This window comes from Rattus rattus, chromosome 10 (assembly GCF_011064425.1).
Source record: "Rattus rattus isolate New Zealand chromosome 10, Rrattus_CSIRO_v1, whole genome shotgun sequence".
Taxonomy (NCBI): Eukaryota; Metazoa; Chordata; class Mammalia; order Rodentia; family Muridae; genus Rattus; species Rattus rattus.
In genome coordinates, this window is record NC_046163.1 from 1,130,213 (window position 1) to 1,151,027 (window position 20,815).

The 20,815-nt window shown below is 45.3% G+C and overlaps 1 protein-coding gene across 1 annotated transcript in view; it reads right to left on the reverse strand.

Moving 5' to 3' along the window:
• Kdm5b (lysine demethylase 5B) overlaps positions 1-19,929 on the reverse strand; it is a 71,814-nt gene extending 51,885 nt beyond the window's left edge. The window contains exon 1 of the mRNA XM_032915717.1: positions 19,638-19,929. Coding sequence (XP_032771608.1) covers positions 19,638-19,841 — 204 coding nt within the window. The 5' untranslated portion in view covers positions 19,842-19,929. The remainder of the gene's footprint in view (positions 1-19,637) is intronic.
• Positions 19,930-20,815: the final 886 nt, after the last annotated feature.

Genomic DNA, 20,815 nt, shown 5'->3' on the forward strand with positions numbered 1-20,815 from the left:
AGATGCCCAAATCCATATTCTTACAGTTTACAGGTTTTAAAAATTAACACAAAACTTCAATGCAAAATTGCTACGATCTAAGGAAATCTGTTTTAGGGAGTATTTTAAGCTAGATTGGCAATCCTTTTCAGCTGAGGGTGACACAAATTACCATAAGGACTTAAGGAGCACACACAGCAGACAACTTAGGTGCTTCCTCAGTGATTAGGACAAGTGAGACCACTCAGTGGGCAAGAGCACTTGCTACCAACCAAGCCTGTCAGATGTAAGCTCAATCCCAGGACCACCCAGTGGAAGGAGAGTACTACTCTGGAAAATAGTACTGACCCCCACCTCTGCAGTGGCACATGTGCACACACGTAGACCAAGTAAATGAAGAATAAAGGTAATATAAGGGGCTCAGGAGATGACCAGCACCTATTGCTCTTACAGGGGACCTGAGTTCAGTTCCCATTACCCATATATCAGGTGGCTCACAGCCATTCATAACTTCAGCTCCAGTAGGAACCAATGCACATACAATGCCTGGTGGCAACTGCTGTTCAAGGGCCTCTGTTGTATTGAACAGCCAGTGCCCTTTACAGCTTAAATTACCTCTCGAACACCCACCCTTATATACCTTTTAATAGTGGTGCTAGTTATCAGGCCCTGGACCTTAAGATGTGTACCACAGGGCTGGAGAGATGGCTCAGCGGTTAAGAGCACCCGACGGCTCTTCCAGAGGTCATGAGTTCAATTCCCAGCAACCACATGGTGGCTCGCAACCATCTGTAAAGAGATCCGATGCCCTTTTCTGGTGTGTCTGAAGACAGTGACAGTGTACTTATATATAATAAATTAAAAAAAAAAAAAAAAGATGTGTACCACAGTGCTGAATCACAGAGCTATACTTCCCAGCTATTCTTATCCTTTTGTGAGCTCTTCAATTGGTGTCAGAAGAGTGCAAAACGTAACAATTAAAATCATCTTTAATAGGCTTTTTTTTTTTTATGTCAAACTAGTTCTAATATCTTGGATTAGTATACCACATTAAATCTCCCACTTTATCCTTTATTCATGTATTTTTTAAAACTACGATCCCGTTTGTGTTCCAGCATCCCATCCAGTGTATAGTATCATGTTTGGTTGTCTGGTCTCTTCTCCAGTCTCTCTGTGTATATCATTATGTAAACAGGATTGCCTTCAACTCAGAGACCCAACTGCTTCTGCCCCCCAAGGACTGTAATCAAATATGTATTATTTGCTCTTTACAGATTGATTAGAAACACTTTGTTTTGCTTCATAGAAGCAAGATAGGTGAAGGGACTCAGCAGATGACCCAATGGGTCAGAATGCTCCCTCGGAAAAAAACCTGGGTTTGAAAAGCCAGCATGCGGGCTGGGGATTTAGCTCAATGGTAGAGCGCTTGCCTAGCAAACGCAAGGCCCTGGGTTCGGTCCCCAGCTCCGAAAAATAGAAAAAAGAAAAGCCAGCATGCACTTGAAATTATCAGGCATGAAATACAGGATGAAAATGGGCAGATCACCAGAGCTCCCTGGCAAGCCTGCCTAGCTAAAAAAGCCAGCTCTTCTTGCTCAGTGAAAGACCATGTCTAGGGTCATAAGGAGAAAGCAGTAGAGGAAGACACTCCATCCAGCCCCCATCTCCGCTTTCACGTGGGCCTGTACACGTACATACAGTGTACCCGCCACACTTTTTTTTTTTGTGATGCAATCTGTTTGTGTTGTTTTGTGAAACTGGATTTTCTATGTAGCCTGGCATCTTCCTGCTTTTGTCTTTTTAAGTTCTAGCATTACAGCTGAGCACTATCAGATCCGATTTCATTTGTAGACTTTCAACAGTTGAATTAGAAGTAACTAACAGGAGTGAAGAGATGTCACTGTCTGTGGTCTTTGGAGAACTAGTCTGGTAGCTGAGGGGAGGGGATTCCCTCCTCTGGGGCACTGGCACCCACAGCAGGACTCGCCAGTCTGATGCCAGGACTGAATAAAGTGTAACTGAATAAAGAAGTAACTAACAAATCCCAGTCAAGTGTGGTGGTGAACACCAATCTCTGCACTTGGGAGGTAGAGACAAGTGGAGTTGGAGGCCAGTGAGGTCTACAGAGTGAGCTACAGAGTTATATAGTGAAACCTTGTCTCAGGAGGAAGATAAATTCCAGAGCCAGTGAGATGGTTGGGCACATAAAAGTTCTTGCTATTAAAGCCTGAATATCTGAAATCTTACAGTGGAAAGAGAAAACCAAGTTGTTTCTGATCAACACTGACACAATGTCAGTGCCCCAGGACAAGTAATGTGAGAATGTGCACACACACACTAATAATAATAATAATAATAATAATAATAATTAGTATAACACTATCTTCATCATCATCCCACCTTGGTGTGGTAGTACTGTTAGTCCAACAATTAAAAGCCCAAGGCAAAAGGATAGATAGCCTAGGCTACAGGTAAGTTCTCTTTCGCAAAATAAATTCCAAGAGACAAAAGCTTTACTCCAATTAGAACTTAGGAGGCTGGAAGGAAAGACTTGGTGGCTAAGAGCAGAGGACCAAAGTTCTGTTCCCACCACTCACAGGGTAGCTTACAACCATATGCAGTTCCAGTTCCAGGAAATAGGACTCCCTTTTCTGAACTCGGTGGACAACGGGTATGCTTATTATAGTGCACAGACAACCACAAGCAAAACACTCAAAACAAAATAAAGCTATTTTTAAAAAAAAAATTAAAACTCCAGGGACTAAGCCACTACCCAAAGACTATACATGGACTGACCCTGGACTCTGACCTCATAGGTAGCAATGAATATCCTAGTAAGAGCACTAGTGGAAGGGGAAGCCCTTGGTCCTGCCAAGACTGAACCCCCAGTGAACGGGATTGTTGGTGGGGGGGGTGGTAATGGGGGGAGGATGGGGAGGAAAACACCCATATAGAAGGGAGGGGGAGGGGTTAGGGAGATGTTGGCCGGGAAACCGGGAAAGGGAATAACATTCGAAATGTAAATAAGAAATACTCAAGTTAATAAAGGAAAAAAGGAGAAAAAAATGAAAACTAGGAAGAGTGGCACATGCCCATAATCCCAACACTTCAAGGCCAATTTGAGCACTGTTTCCAAAAAATAAAAATAAAAAAGTAATTCAAATATGGGAGAATGTAGCTTACCATGCATTCAAGAGACCTTGAGTTCAATCTTCAGCAGTGCAAAATACAATGTACAAATTAATAATAGCGTAAGCCCAGGAAAGCCAACTTCCCTGCTTTGCTTTGAGTCTCAATACTAAGCCCAGGCTGAGCCTGAACTCACAGTGCTCATCCCTTGGCCTCTAGAGTGCGAGGATTACATACAGTGAGGCGCCAGCCTGTTTTTCCTGACCACTCAGGGAATGATCGGCAGGATTTCATTCTCTCCTTCCATTGTTTGGGTTCTGGGAATTGAACTCAAATTGCAAGGCTTGGTGACAGACATCCTTATTCACATTTCAAAGAACATTTAGGGGAGATGGTAACCGTGCACGCTATGCAAACCTAAGGACATAAACACAATCCAAGGAGCCCACTCAAAGCTGGAGGAGCTGGTGCATATTTGTGACCTCAGCATCCCTGCAGAGAGAAGGGAGGAGAGGGGAATTTTGCCCCATTGTCAGGTGAGCCACCCTGGAATACACTGCAGAGAAAAGAGAGAAACCCATGTCAACACTGACTCCTAATAGTTGTTCTTTGACTGAAGAAGCAGCCTGCCTCCATTTCAAAGTTAAAAGCCATCTTAAAGACAAACTAGGCTAATACCTGTTTATGGTTAAACCTGTTTCTCAAGGATTGGGCTATCCCCACCTGTATGTAGCCTTAACTACTGCCTGTTCCAAGAACAGCCATCATGCCTTTGTTTCAAACAGCTGTTCGTAACTATCTTGAAACCCTTTCTTTGTTTCACAGGTTCTGCGACCACCTTGTATGACCGCCTTGTTATGCCTACTGTGCCAATGTCTTTGTTCAGAGGTGTGAGAACTAACTTGTTACACTGATGTCTGCTCCTGTAACCTGTTTGCCTGCCAAATCCCCCATTCGGACACCCTTACCCCTGAGCTTTATAAAATCCTGTCTTCCTCCCGTCCAATGCTGACCCCTTGAACTCTGCCTTAAGGAGAACAACTTTGTGTACAGGAATTTTTTAAAAAGGTGGCACATTTTTAATCCTACCGTTTGGTAGTCAAAACAGGATCTACAGAACCAGTTCCAGGACAACCAGAGCTACACAGAAAAACCCTGTGTGGAAAAACTAAAACAATATATAAAATACATAAGGAGTAAAAAATAAACCAGAGGCTGAGAAAGGGCTCAGTGGTTAAGAGCACTGGCTGATCTTCCAGAGGACCTGAGTTCAATTGCCAGCACCCATGACAGCTCTCTGTAACTCCAGCTCCAGGGGACCTTTACACAGACACACATGCTGTCGAGACACCAATGCACATAAAGAAATAAATTACTTTAAAGAAATGAACCAGGGGCCAGTAAAATGGCTCAGCATATAAAACTTACTTTGCAAACTAGATGACCTGAGTTCAATCTCTAGAACCCAATATAAGTGGAAAGAACAGACTCCCCCAAGTAGTCCTCTAGTCCTCTGACCTCCACAGAAGGACAGTGACATAAGTGCCTACATACACATCATGCATCATGCATCATGCATCACACACACACACACACACACACACACACACACACACACACATCCAACAAAAACAAGTTAGGTAAATCAGGTCTGGTAGCTCATACCTGTAATCTAAGCATTCAGAAAGGTGAGAGACAAAATGTGTCAGCTCAAAGAAGTTCAAAGCCAGCCTACAGTTACAAAGCAAGTACCTGTCCAGCCTGAGCTTCAGAATAAGAAGCTATCAAAAAAATTTTTTTCAATTAATTGATGCCTTTAATCCCAGCACTAAAGAAGCAGAGAAAGTCTAGCCTATGAGCTCAAGGTCAGAATGGCCTGCATAGGGACTTCCAGGCCAGCCAAGGCTACATATATAGCGAGACTCAAAAGTACAAACCAAGCTGGGCAGTGGTGGTGGTGAGCTCCTTTAATCCCAGAACTTGGATGGCAGAGGCAGGGGGAATCTCTATGTTCCAAGCCATCCTAGTCTGTAGAGTGAGTCTCAGGACAGCCAAGGCTAAGCAGAGAAACCCTGTCTTGAAAAACAAAAAAGATTAACTAATTTAAAAAAAGACAGTGGGGCTGGAGAGAGAGTCCGCGTCAGGAGACTGACTGCTCTTCCAGGACACCCAGCACCAGGTGGCCTCATCACCTTACAACTGTCCAACCTCGGTTCCAGGGGATCCCACGGACACCGCACACAGACACGTACAGGCACAACACAAATCAATGCACATGAAATAAAAATAAATGAATCTTAAAAAAAGAAAAAGTGTGTTCCTTCCTTCCAAAAAGTAGAGATATTTAGCCCTGCTACAATTATGACAGTGTTAACGTTAAGGATGGATTGTTAACGTTAACAATTAGATAAACCCGGATGATCCCAAATAGCCCTGAATTTAAACCTGTTTGGTTTCACACCACCAGGACAAGGGGCTAAGGTACATATTTTACATATCAAAGCAGACCTGGCCCCCAGGTTCTCCCAGCATCCTTCAGTCCCTACCTGGCATACCCTGCCCCCAACCGCAAACTTCCTAGCCAGGATCCCTGCTTTCTCCTTTCCCCCCTCCCCCCGCCCTGCATGGGCTATTTCTCTCATTCTTTTCCCTCTCCTCTCTCTCCCTTGGGCCAGCCAATTGGCCTGAGAGCAGCTTCCCAATAAACCTGCACTGTATGTATTTTAATCTGGCTTGAATTGGCTCATTTCACTGGCAGTGATAAGACTTATCAAAACCTGAATTTAGGAAGCTAGATCTCCTAATGGTCAAAGGGTCCTAGCACCAACTGGCCTCAAATTTGTAAATATCCAGCCTTACTTCCCAGAGTGCTGGGATTATAGGTCTGTACCACCACCCATGGCTTAAACCATAAATCAGGTAAGTATTTGTAAACAGAGCCATAACACCCAGCTCCTCAGGACAACCCCAACTGCTGGAGTTTCAGTGTCTGTGCCCCTCTGGGCATTCTTGCACTGAAACTAAATACCAGTGTGATAATATTAAGAGGTGGGGTGTTTGAGAGTGGTTTAAATCACGATGTTGGAGCCTGTTTGTGGATTTAGAAACCTGTGGTTCAGGAGTCTAGGTCTCCATTTACTACTCTGTACATTTATACTCTATACTGGAGTATAGAGACCTAGCTTGCCCTTGTAAGACATGAAACTCAGAAAAGAGCCTAATCTACACTTGCCCACTTTGACAATTTAAAAAGAATTTGTAGTATCACTTATAATGTATCCTTATCAAATATTTTGTTATAGCAGCACAAACATACTAAGGCACTGGCTTCAGGGTTTCTCTTGCTGTTTAGTTTTCTGTTCTTGTTTTCTGAGACAAGTTTCCTGGTCATACACAGCTCAGAGACTCCCCATCCTCCTCCTGACTCAGTTTCTAGGTTCCCCTGTGAAAAGGATGTAATGAGCACGCCCAATTAAAGATCTAAGTGGGCCCCTCCCTGCCCTCCCACGACAGCTTCCTTCTTCCACCACACTGGTAAAGGATGTCGCTGCTGTCAGTCAATTGACTCGCTTCTTTCATTTACTGCTACATTCCAAAATAACTTTTACTAGCCTAAAATATGAAAAGCCTGCAGTCAGATGAACTGGCCATCATTTAAATGCCTGTTTGGTGTCAAAGGATAAAGGCACTTGCTGTCAAGCCTGACGAGCTGAGGTGACCTCAGGTGGAAGGAGGACCAATTCCCAAAGCTGCTGCTGACCACATGCACCCTGAACACAGGGACACACAAACCCATGCCTAGGAGGGATGGAATCTAACTGACAATCTCCTGCTTTCTTGGAGTGCTTCTTTGTTTTGTTCTAACACTTGTACATTAGCAGCTAGATTAGAATCAGGAATCCCAAGTCACTCTCTGCTAGAGTTCAGGACAGCCGGGCTCCCTTAAAATGAGGCCCTAATGTTGTGTATCTGTAGCTTACAACTTCCACATATTTATATTTTAGTGACCAGAAGAGAAAAGCTACATTCATTAAGCCTGTCAAAGAGCTGTACACAATGGCATTAATATTCCTGCATGAGGTAACTGAGTTTGAAGCCAGCCTGGGCTATAAAAATTAGTTTTGGTAACATGCCCCTTTAAGCACAGAACTCGTGGCAGTAGAGAATCGGAGGATTGGAGTTCAAAGCCAACCTGGTCTACAGAGTGAGTTTCAAGTCAGCCAGGGATACACAGAAAAAGTCTTGAAAAACTAAAAAGATAAATTAGTCTTTAAAAAAAGAAAAAGTCAGGGGTTGGGGATTTAGCTCAGTGGTAGAGCGCTTGCCTAGGAAGCGCAAGGCCCTGGGTTCCGAAAAAAAAGGAACCAAAAAAAAAAGCAAAGAAAAAGTCACTTGGCACCATGGAATGCTCCTACGGCAGAAAGCAGCGTGCTGACCTTCAGAGCTTCAGGCCAGCCTGGATTAGTGAGTTTCTGACCAGGCGGCTGGCTTCACAATAAGATCCTGTGTCTTTCTTCATTCTTAATAAATGGTCACTAATTGTCTACTTCATTGTCTAGGTTCAAATCCTAGCTCCACCATACAGTATCTCTCTCCAACTTCAGTGTGTAAAGATGGGTCAGCATTGTTCTTCTTTTATAAGCAAAGAAAACACTGAAAATAGTCCAGGTCCAGGATAACAACGTAGCAATAATGAAAGTGCCACCAGAAGCCATGAAATTTTTATTCTACTAAACTTTTTCTCGCTTTTTTCCCCCATCTTTATTAAATTGGGTATTTCTTTTTTTTTTTTTTTCTTGGTTCTTTTTTTCGGAGCTGGGGATTGAACCCAGGGCCTTGCGCTTCCTAGGCAAGCACTCTACCACTGAGCTAAATCCCCAACCCCAAATTGGGTATTTCTTATTTACATTTCGATTGTTATTCCCCTTCCAGTTTCCCGGGCCAACATCCCCCTAACCCCTCCCCCTCCCTTCTTGATGGGTGTTCCCCTCCCCATCCTCCCCCCATTACTGCCCTCCTCCCAACAATCATGTTCACTGGGGGCTCAGTCTTGGCAGGACCCAGGGCTTCCCCTTCCACGGGTGCTCTTACTAGGCTATTCATTGCTACCTTTGAGGTTGGAGCCCAGGGTCAGTCCATGTATAGTCTTTAGGTAGTGGCTTAGTCCCTGGGAGCTCTGGTTGCTTGGCATTGTTGTTCATATGGGGTCTCGAGCCCCTTCAAGCTCTTCCAGTCCTTTCTCTGATTCCTTCAACGGGGGTCCCGTTCTCAGTTCAGTGGTTTGCTGCTGGCATTCGCCTATGTATTTGCTGTATTCTGGCTGTGTCTCTCAGGAGAGATCTACATCCGGTTCCTGTCAGCCTGTACTTCTTTGCTTCATCCATCTTGTCTAATTGGATGGCTGTATATTTATGGGCCACATGTGGGGCAGGCTCTGAATGGGTGTTCCTTCTGCCTCTGTTCTAAACTTTGCCTCCCTATTCCCTGCCAAAGGTATTCTTGTTCCCCTTTTAAAGAAGGAGTGAAGCATTCGCATTTTGGTCATCCTTCTTGAGTTTCATGTGTTCTGTGCATCTAGGTAATTCAAGCATTTGGGCTAATAGCCACTTATCAATGAGTGCATACCATTTGTTAAAATTTTTCTCTTAAAGTTTTCATTTACTAGATTCCTAGTGATGTCCTGTGCATGTGTGTGTGTGGTTTGTGCATGCACACACAAACCACACACACCAAGTTTTAGAATCCAAAATCAAATCCTAAACACTGTTTTCTTTAAAAAAAAAAAAGCAAGACCAAAAAAATAAAAATCTATGAACCCATTATTTATAGCAAAGACATTTTATAAACAGAAAAGACATAAGACTAACAATGAAAGAACTAAGAGTATGAACAGAATTGAAATATAATTTTAAAAAAAAGAATCAGGGCTGGAGAGATGGCTCAGCAGTCAGGAGCACCGACTGCTCTTCCAGAGGTCCTGAGTTCAATTCCCAGCAACCACATGGTGGCTCACAACCATCTGTAAAGAGATCTGATCCCCTCTTCTGGTGTGTCTGAAGATAGCTACAGTGTACTTATGTATAATAAATGAATAAATCTTTTAAAAAATAAAAAAAAAAAAGAATCAAAGCCCAATCTCTACACAAATTCCTGAATCTATCCTCCCACTGGAAGATCTGGTGACTATTTTCAATTTGTCCGAAATGCATCATACTATTGGATGAGTACCTCAAGGAAGAGTCTAACTACTTTGAATCTTACAAAGCAGAGGTTAGACTTCACAAATCCCTCTTTCATCCTCCGCTCTCCTCCCTGCCTCACACACACAGATGTGAAGAAGAGAACTTGCTTTGTCTTTACCTGCACATTAGCCTGGCAAAGACGAGAAGTTGCATCTGTTTAAACAGCTCCAAATGATGAGCTGGTGTAACTGCCGTACAGAAAACGAGACACTGCCTGAAGATCCGTGTAACTATGTAGGTGCAACAGGGATCTGTTCGCCACTGCAGCCTACAGGACACATGTCAGTGTCACGCAGGACACTCATAAAAAGGTCAGTGTAGGTCTCATCTCTCAAAGAAACAACAGAGATCACTACAGAAAACTATAACCTATCAAAACTCAGGGGACAAGTGTGGTGCCCAGCCCCAACTGATACATACACAACACAACTGCTGAACAAAGGCTTCAGGAATCGTTAAGAGGAAGTGGGAAACCTCTTAAGAGCTAGAAGAATAGGAAGTTTGATATGAGAGCTTCCCTTAGAAATGCCAGAGAAGCTACACCCATAAACATTCATCAACATGGTTGCCTAAACAGGATCAGAACAAGGATGACACCAATAGACAGGCTATCATAGAAGGAAAATTTCATGTGGACTTGAACCCTAGACAAAGAACTAGAGATGACTAGGAAAGTCTCAACAAGAAAGTCCTACTGGTTATCCAATACTAAGGTCAGCCCTGAACTCATAATCATATGCATGGATTAAACAAGCTGCCTTTATGTAGTTAGGAATGTATGTATGTAAAAGAAAAAAGCCATGAACTTGAGGGGAAGGTATGTGGAGGGGGTTAGGGAAAGGAAAGAAAAGGGGAAATGATGTAATATTTAAATTATATATGCTTTAAAAAAAAAAAAAAAAAAAAAAGGAGCTCCAGCCAAGTGTGGTAGCAAGGAAGCAGAGGCAGGAAAATCTGTGAGTTCAAGTTCAAGGACAGCCTAGTCTACAAAGTGAGTTCAAGGACAGCCAAGGTATACAGAGAACCCACCTCAAAAAACAATAGCTCCAAGTAAGTGCTTAAAAAACACACTAGGTTTAGACCAGTTCTCTGGACATTCCAACTTGGCCCAAGTCAATATGACAAAAACTAAAAGGAATGAACAGATCGTCCTAGGATGACCACATGGACAACACAGCTAAGAAAAGAACCTAGCCAAACTACAGTACCAACCAAAATGCCTAACATTTGAAGACTTAGAACTAACTTAGTACATGGGCTATAGTGGTGGGTCAGCGGTTAAGTTTTTGTCACACAAACCAATCCTTAGAACCCATATAAAGGTGGAAAGAGAGAGCCAACTTGACAAAGTTGCCCTCTGACCCCCACATGCTTGCCATGGTACATGCACCCACATACACATCATACAAATATACAAAGTAATACATTAATAGCAGGCCCTGAATACCATCATCGGAGTATCTTTCTGAGTATGTGTATATGTATGCAGGTGCACACGTGTTTGAGGAGTATATGAGGTCAGAGAGGACATTCAACTCCTTTAAAACAAGAGTCTCTGGCTGACCTAAAGCTGAACAATTAGGCTAGCTGGGCAGGCCAGTGAGTTCCAAGCATCTTCCTGTCTTCTCTGCTTGCCCAGCAACGGTATCACCTGAATGGGCTAGCCAGGCTTTATATATTTCTTGGTCTCAAACTCAGGCTCTCATATTTCACAGAGACAAGCATTTTATTAAATGAGCGAGCCATCACTCCAGCTGACAGTACTTAAATACATCTAGAAAGCACCATTATTAAGTTGCTTGACTTAAGACTAATACACACATACACAAAAGTATAGTAGTAAAAAACAAGTGTAAGGTGCATAGATCCACCTGAGGTAAAATATAAACTCTAAATCCTCCTAAGAAATAATGTAAGCCATTACAGAATCCTAAGGCTCTGGTCATGCTTGGGGCTTCCCATCGTGTCCTTGGAGGTCTGAGGGGTTGGACTCCTGGAGCTGGAGTCATAGGCAGTTAGGAGACCAATCAGGTTCTTTCCCAGAACAGTGTAAGATCCATAGCCCTCCAGACGCACAGTTCTCAGTTTTATGATTATTAATTCTAGTCCCACATTGAAAATTCTCTATTATTTAAGACACACAAAAAGTGGCGGGAGATCTGCTGGGGCTGTAGCTCACTGGCTCAATGCTTGCCTGGCGTGCATGAGGCCTAGGTTCAATTGCTGTTACTATATGGGTGCACACACATACAAAAAAGATTTTTTAGTTATAGACCTGGCAGGCTTCAAATTAAAGATTCGGGTACCGAGAAAACCTACATTTGAATCAACCAAGATGTCAGCCTGAACTATGCAATAAGACCCTGTCTCAAGAATAAAGAAGGTGCTAGAGCACATGGCTCAGCACTTAAAGCACTTGCTGCAAAATCCCAGAACTGGCAAGTCAAGCAGAGCATCCACCAACACTGTTATCCCAAGTTCTAAAGTCTGATGTCCTCTTCCGGCCTTTACAGATGCACAAGTACACGAATCCCCACATATACACGCACATACACTCACACAGAAACAAGTACACACAAATCTTTAAAAAATAAAAACAAGGGGTTGGGGATTTAGCTCAGTGGTATAGAGCGCTTGCCTAGGAAGCGCAAGGCCCTGGGTTCGGTCCCCAGCTCCGAAAAAAAGAACCAAAAAATAAATAAATAAATAAATAAATAAAAATAAAAACAAATAGGGGTTGGAAAGATGGTCCAGTAGTTAAGAGCACTTGCTGTTCTTCCAAAAGACCAGGTTCAATTCACTGCACCCACAAAGCCACTCCTATCAATTTTTAACCCTAGTCCCAGGGGATACAATGCCCTTTTCTGATCACTTTAGGCATCAGGCAGTCCACACACACACACACACACACACAGGCGAGCCATGTGACAATGCATAGCTAGAATCCAATACCTGGGAGGTGGGGAGGTCATGGACACCTTGGGTTATGTGAAGCCCTCTTAAATAAACAGTAAAATTCTATTTGTTAGACTCAAGGGGGGGGGGTCCTCTGGTTTTTTTATTTCAGTGAATTTATTGGACACTTAGAGGAGTATAGACAACACCAAAACAGCCATCACTGAAAAGTCTCACCCCAGCATGAAAGCTGACTTCCCCATGGCTGCCCTTCAGCTGACCTTCCACACTCCGGCGCTGACTAGTTTTGGGGGTTTTGTTGCAATTTGTTTCAAGGAGGGGTTTCTTGTATAACAGAGCCCAGGCTGTCCTGGAACTCACTATGTAAACCAAGCAGGCCTCAAATTCAGATCTGCCTGCCTCTGCCTCCCAAGTGCTAGAATTAAAGATGTGTGCCACCACCACCTAGCCCTAGTTTGGATATTTTAATAGAGGTTTCACTGTGTATCTTGGGTTGGCCTTGAACTCATGATTCTGTCTCTGCCTCCTGAATACTGGGAATAACCTATCACATCCAGGTATATTCTAAGGTTGGGGTTAGAAATGAGACCGGGAAGGCTTGCTATATTTCCAAAACTAACCTAGAACAAACAGTAACCTAGAATGAGTAACCCAAGCTGGCCTTTAACTGCCTCTAAACTAATGCAGACTGGAATGTATCACCATGCCTAGTTCTTATTCTAGCTTTGACGTTGGGCTTTTTGCCTTTCCAAGTTTCACTAAAATCAACTCTTCTCTGTAGGAAAATGAGGGATGTGTATTTGACCCAGACCTTTGTCTTGCTACATCTGTTCCCGGATCTTCTTAGCAATGTGAAAGGGGGATAAAAGAAAGAAAAACTTGAAGATTTAAGCTCCTGCAATCCATTAATTAATCTAGACAGTGGCCCTGGGTCAGTGTCAGATCCCTTTAGAGCCGGATGAGAAGGTATACACACTGGGGTAAACAGACTTTACCCAAGGTCATGATGCAATCAGATTAAAAAATTCTAGGGCTGCCTGGGAAGATGGCTCAGTGGGTAAAAGAGCTTGCTGCACAAACATGGAGATCTAAACTCGAATCCTCGGAACACACGGAAAGTCAAATACGTGGAAACAGCATTCCTAATGCCAGTGCTTCTATGGGAAGAGGGCAAGGAGACAGGAGTATGAAGACTAGGTAGCCTGGCATACACAGGAGAACAACAGACTGTCTCCCACAAGAAGCATGGACACACACTCAGGGCCATTTTCCCACCTCCAGGTGCACATGCTGTGAACTGAGCACTCAGTCATTCGCATGCACAAATACAGACGCACTCAAAAACTCCAGGGGGGTTGGTTGGGGATTTAGCTCAGTGGTAGAGCGCTTGCAAGCGCAAGGCCCTGGGTTCGGTCCCCAGCCCCAAAAAAAAAAAAAAAAAAAAAAAAAAAAACTCCAGGCAGCTTTTAAAATAGTACTTCCCTCTACATAATAAACTGACTTTTAAGAATACACACACAACATACACAGACTTGATAAATAATGTTTATCCCTAAAAAATTTTTCTTGGTAGAAACAGATTTTTAAGAGGTTAACAGCTGGCCTCAAACATTCTACCCTCTTCCCTCAGCCTTAAATGCTGGGCTTACAGGCAGGCATCATCATTATGACTGGCAACAGCTTTATTTTAAAATTAAAAATATTAAAATTAAAGGAGTGTTTGACCAGTATGTTAATATACTCTGGTAATCCTAGAACTCAAAGCAAAGTACTGAGTTTGAGGCCAGCCTGGACTGCTCTGGGAGTTCCAGACTAGCTTGATACAAATATCAACCTAACCAAAAGTCCCTTCCAAATTAGTTGATATAAAATACGACCAATCCCAGCAATGGAACAAGGCAGACAGAAAATCCGACCACCCACTACCCACACCTCTACACCTGCTAAGAGTTGTTCTTAAAATGGTCAAGTTTCTTTACAAGTTCCGGAAACTGTAACAAGGCAACCAAGCACTGGCCAGAACCCTGGCAATATAACCCACACTAACTAGGGAAGTGACCACTCATTAACTACTAGAGAGCTCACTGTGACCGGCTGCAGTGCTACCTGTGTACCTGTAACAAGACAAAGACCTTGCATGCTCTCTACAGTCAGCTTGGGCCTCCCTCCAGGAATGTTGCACCTCACTTTACCTAGAAAAACAGCTACAGCAACTATTTTCTATACTAGTAACTTTTTTCTTTTTAAAAAAGTTAGAGCCGGGCATGTTGGCCCATGCCTTTAATCCCAGCACTCAGGTGGTGGAAGCAAGTGGATCTCTGAGTTCGAGGCCAGCCTGAGCTACAGAGAGTTCCAGAGTAGCCAGGGCTATATAGAGAAACCTTGACTCAACAAAGAAGTTAGGGGATGGTGATGGGGAGATGGCACACCGGACGAAAACACTTTTCACTTGTTGCACAAGCCTGACAACCTGAGGTTGGTCCCGGGGACCCACAGCTAGCTGGGCAGCAGCACACCTGGCAGAAACCGCACCTGGCCCAGAGCAGAGCGGACTGAGGACGACTCCTGAGAGCTGTCCTCTGACCTACAGCAGCCAGAAGCATGTGAGCACCTGCTCACTTCCTCCCACACACAACCACAGGCACGGACAGAAGCTTAAAACTTCAATTCTACCCTGGTAGTTATGGCTTTATTAAAAAAAAAAAAAAAAAAATCTCATGTCCAGGAAAAAAAAGATTTAAGTGATTTTTAAAGTTTTTTGTATGAAGAGTATATGTGCACATGTGTGAATGTGCTGCATGTATGTGATGTGTGTGTGTGTTAGTGCATGCACCAGAGGAGGGCAGCAAGTGCAATCCTCTATCACTCTCTGCACTAGGCTGGAAGCCAGGGAAAGCCCAGCAGTCCTCTGTCTACTCACCACTCAGTGCTGGGATTACCAGGGAATATAGACCATACCCAATTTGTTATGTGGCTGTCTGGATATTTGAATTAGAACTCCAGTCCTCCTGTGTGCGCAGTAAATAACTCTTAATTATAGAACCAACTCTTCATCCCTTAAATAGTTAAGACGTGTGTTAAGTGTTTGTCTGTATGCATATGTGAACACCACATGGGTGCCTCTACCTAGGGAGGTCAGAAGGCAGCGACAGATCTTGTAGAACTGGATATGGACGGCTGTGGGCACTGGGAATCAAACCTGAGTCTCCCAGAAAAGCAGCAAATGCTCACCCAGGAACATCTCTCCAGCCTCCTTTTGTTGTTTCTAGGTGGGTTTTTACTAAGCAGCCAGGCCTGGAACTGCTGAGTAGATCGGGCTGTTGTGCATCACACTAAGCCCTCACATTCCTTCTAGAAAGCTGAATGTGAGCCCACTAAGACAGCAATGAGTGGCCACACGATGCTTCCAGAACTAAGGGCACTGGTCCCATGCCAAAAAGCAAGATCACACCCCTCTCTAACTTCAGTTCCAGGTGGTCTGTCCAATACCTTCTTGTGGCCTCTGTGGACAACAGCCATGCCCAGGGTCACATATATATACATACAGGCCAAACAAAGTAAAAATCAATCACAACGGAAAAAAAAAGTTGGTAAGTCTATGAAACGATGCCATAATTGCACATAAACTACACTGACTATATATGTCCACATGCATATCTCTATAATGTTAAACCCTCTAAAAGCAGGTCACCATTTTGGTGAACTTCTGCCTACCCACTCCTGTATTCCAAACATCCTTGACTTTTACTGCCCTCCAAATTAAACAAGCAAGTTCATGAATTTGATCCCAGAACCCAAATGACCAGAGTTCTACAAACTTGTCTTCTGACCTCCACAAATGTACTGCAGTGCATCCTGTGTACCTGTGTGCCAATGTACACATACACATGTAAAACCAAAATGAAATGAAGAACAGTGGTGGCCACACCTATAATCCCAGCACTAGGGAGGTGGAGGGCCAGCCAGGTCTATAGAGAGGGTTCCAGGATAGCCAGAGAAAACTGTCTTGACAAAGGGGGGGGGGAGGGAAGGAGGGGCGCGCGCAGGTGTGGTGCCACACACCTTTAATCCCCGCAGACCTGTGAGTTCAAGGCTTTGGCCAAAGCTACAGTGAGACACGCCCCTGCCCCTCAAGCACTGTGGTAATTAGTACAAAGTGTTTTTAAGTTCCTCCTTGTTCTCCAAGTGGAATTAACAAGTTCCCTCGAAGATGCTGACTTCACTACAACAGTCTTACATGTAATGGCTAGAAAGATGGAGATGGAGATTCAAAACAACCACAGGAAGTTAAAAATTAAAGGTTGATTGTGCCATTTGGTGTTTGATTTTGGTCATTACTGAAGGAGAATCTTGTGGACTCTGCCTAACTGCAGCCATGTTAGGTTTCTGAAGGCGATGACGGTACCAAAACTATCACACATTTCTAGCACACTGGAGAAATTCAAAAAATATCTACTGAGCAGCAAAATACTACACAGTGAAAATAGCATTTGTACTTAAACATTTATGTACTCAAAGAGGAAATACGTGCATTTTAAAGAAAATAAAAAACAAGTAAAAATTTCAGAAAATAAGCTTAGCTATCCCTTACATGCCTTTGAAGTAAGATTGGTTACTGTCCTTAAACCTGAGGTCTGCACGTAGTCTTGACTTATCGTTTTATCAGTTACTTTATTGGATTTCCACAAATTTCTGTTAACTCATACACAAAATAATGTAAACACCCTAAGCTTGCACAAGCCAGGCAGCTTATGGCCCTCACTTATTAAACAGGTATAGACCAAAGCTATCTAAGTACCATTAATTAAAGACACAAAGCTAAGAACAAAAGGAAATAGAAAGGCTGTTATAATTCTACCACTTACATACTAAAAGTATACCACAATCTCCAAATCACTTAAATTTAGCCATTAGAGTTCCCAAAACTCAATGGACAGAAATCTAGAGATACAGGAATTATAAAGTGCTACACCATGGAAAATATTTCTTATTTTTTTAAAGGTTTATTTTGTTGCCACATTTCAACTATATGAAACCACTTGTTCCAGCTTTCCAAACACAAAACACTTCCCAAACAAAGACTGTTTACGGTCTCTTAAGAAGCCTTTGTTCCAGGACCCCTCTGTTCAAGAGCTACAACTTCTGGATTTTCTTTTTTGTGGTTCTAACAACAGCAAATACTGGCAAACTCTTCCACTCTGGCATAGGAGTTTGTTAAACAAAGGAGGAAGCAAGTCCCCTCCACACAAAGGAGGGTTCCAAAGCAGCACTAGTTCTGTGTACACTATTTCCTCCTCTTCACCCCTTTCCTCTCAGGCTGTGGTATATAGTATTCTCAATACAAAATGGTGGCCATCATGTGTGACATTGGGAAAAAGCAAAACAAACGCACAAATCCTAAAGACTGCCATTAAGCTGCTAGCCCAGATGAGGAAATGAGTAGCCAAACCTAACCAAAGCAACTCTATTTTTCGAAGAAAATAGCCCTATAAAAGGCAAAGACAGTAAGAAAAAGGACTCACCCCAGTCCTAGTATGCCACAATGCCAACATGGAGGACAACTCACAGGAACCTAACTCCTCTTATATTTTGGTTTCTAATAACTTAGTCAAGTTTCCTAATTTCTGGATAAAATTCCATTAATGCAAACATGCAATTAGTCACATTCATCTTCCCTGATACACTAAATAATAAAGCTAAATCGCTCAATGTTTGAAACGTGGTCTATGTTTTAGAATTAAAACCTTAGATCTAATGAGGCAAGGGTGTAACTTCTTCAGGCCTCTACACTAACAGAAACCTTCCTTTAAGCCACAACAATCGACCCTGTCCATTTCACCAGAAGAAATGAATCTATTTCCCAACATTTTCCCCATACTAGCTGGCCTGGCCAGTTATTTTCTAAGGCATTTCATTTCTGTCCTCAAAGTTGTCCAAGAGCAACTAAAATGTGTTGTCTGTGTTTTAATTTTTCTTTCGTGGGGGTAGTGGAAAGATAGGGCTTATTCAGGGAGCTCTCGCAAACAGCTTTTCTAGAACGTCTACGTACACAATCCTGCAACTCAAAATGCCATTACAAAGAGCAAGTTTAAGGGGTAAAAGGCGAGGGTGGGGGGAGGGTCTTCTTCCACTTGTGAGAGAGCAGGGAAAGATAGAAAATTCTTAAACGGTAGGCAAGGCAGTTAAACCTTCCCAACCGTCCCGGCCGGTCCAACGGTCGTTTAGGCCAACTCAGACTCAGGTCATCCCAAAAGGTAGACGAAAAACCTGGGGTGTCGCAGCGCATCCAGTTCCGGCTGCGGGGGGGGGGTGAGGGGGGAGGACAGGGAAGGAGTGGGCCCGGCTCTCCGCGGACGTTACAGCCGTTAGGACTGTCTTCGGGGGACACCCCACCCCTCACAGCCCCCCAAGCTCGAGGCGCTAGAGCCACCGCCGGAGGGCCGAGTAGGGAAGGCTAGGGACCGGGATGAAATCCCAAGGGCTCGTCTGACATCTCCCCTACAAGCACGTCCTCTGCACCTCAGCCCCAGCCAGGCCTCCCCCGGGAGCAAAGCGGTCCGGCCCGAAGTCTGTGTGGCAGAGTCCGCCAGGACGAGCAAGCCATCAGGGCCCTCCGCTTCCTGGCCTGCCCCCACAATCCTCAAAGTGCCCCCCCACACCCTTGCACCCCCACCACCACTCAGCCAGCCGCTCCAGACCGGACTCGCAGCTCCTCCCCGCCCCCAGTGGCGCTGGCCGCCCCCTGCCCCAGCTCGCCCCCGGGACTCCCGGAGGCCGAGGGACCAGGTGGTGGTGGGGGACCCGGGTCCGGAGGGTGGGGCGCTCAGGTGAGGGCAGCTCCGGGCCGACGCCGCCACCACACAAAGGACCAGGGGCTCCCGCCGCCATATTGAAAACTTTCCTCCTCACACGACAACTCGCAAGTCCCCCACCCCCACCCATCACACACCCCCGCACCCCGAGGAGGAGGCGAGGACCAGCCACGGAGCCGTGCGGGCCCAGAGCCCTGCCTCCCCGCCCGCGTCTCAGCCGGGCTCGGGAGGACTCCCCAGCGACCACCCCGGCGGCTGCCACCACTCCAGTCCTCACTGCTGCCGGATCGTGCAGCGCACCAACCCCCGGAGCGGCACGGACTTGGCCCTCCGGCCGCCCTGCCAGAGCCGGTTGTCCTCACGACCCGCATCCCATCCGGGACGAGCCCCCAGGGCGCCTTCCTCCCACCGCTATATCTCCCACCCTCCGAGCCGCCCCAAACTTGACTGGGCCCGCGGGACGACCTCTCCCCGCCCCCGCGCCTCCGGCCTCCCGGGCCGCGCGTCCTCGCTCCCTCCCCCAGCCGCGAGCAGGATCCGGGGTGCTTGGCTGACTCACCGGCGGCGGCCGCACCTTACAGATCCCAGTCTGCTCGGCTATGGGCCGGATCTTGTGGATGAAAGCGAAGGGGTCCGCGAACTCTTCCCAGCTGGGCTCGAAGACCGGACACTCGGGGGGAGGCAGGAACTCTCCCAGCGGGCCCGGGCCCCCAAGGGGCAGCGCCGGGCGCGGGCCTGGGGACAGCGCGGTGGCCGGCTCCATCACCGCGACGTGGGCAGGGGCGAGCACAGGGCAAGCTCCGCAACCGCGGCAGCGAGCTCCGCTCCGTCCGAAACCTGTGCACACGCACAGCTCGGGCGACAAGTCCGACTTCTACTAGCAACGGCAACACCTAGGGCTTTTTCAGCCTTCCTCCGACGACGTCTTGCCGCTACCCCACGCCGTGCGCCTCCGCCGCCACGGCGAGGAAAAAAGTCCCCGCTGCCACCCCGAGCCAGGTCTCGCCCCGCCCCCTAACCGGGAGGGGCAGGGGCCTTCTGCCTGGGATGTTTATCCTTAATGCTTCAGTTGACCACTGAAGTTTCAGAATTCTTGCTCTCAAGAAGTTAACAGTCCAGTAGAGAGAACAGAGGTACAATCGATCAATCACGTCATACATTTTGCCATGAAGGATTTGCATAGTAAAACCCGAGGGGCAGAGTACTGAAATTGGAGGATTCTCCAAGTAAACAACTTGAACACAAGAACAGCGAGGACAGACGCAAGCTATAGTAATGAGGAGAATAATAACTCTTCGAGCACTTGTTTATCCTAGACACATTGTAAAGTGCAAAAGCTTTTCGGGATTGTTTAGTCTGTGAGGGGCTTAAGCATTTGACCATTCCAAGAGTTCAGACTGTTTATTGGAAAGTGGGGGTGCTGCACAGAAGTCTACACATATACAGGGTTGGACTTGAGCAAAAAGATCTTGAAATAACCCAGTCAAGGAATGAAGGGAGGGCCTAAATAAAGTCAACAGCCCTATAGATTGAAACAAAACTGTAGGAAATAAAAGCTAGACTAGGAAGGGACCGTAGGAATGCCATACTAAGGAATGCCTGACCAGTTGGTGTTGCTGGGACAAGCATCCAGATTATGCCATGCGCATGTCATTCCAGGGAAGATGTATTCACTCCTGAATGGGCTGAGCTCGAGATGCCTCTGATATACAGATTTCCAGCAGACTAGAAGGTACA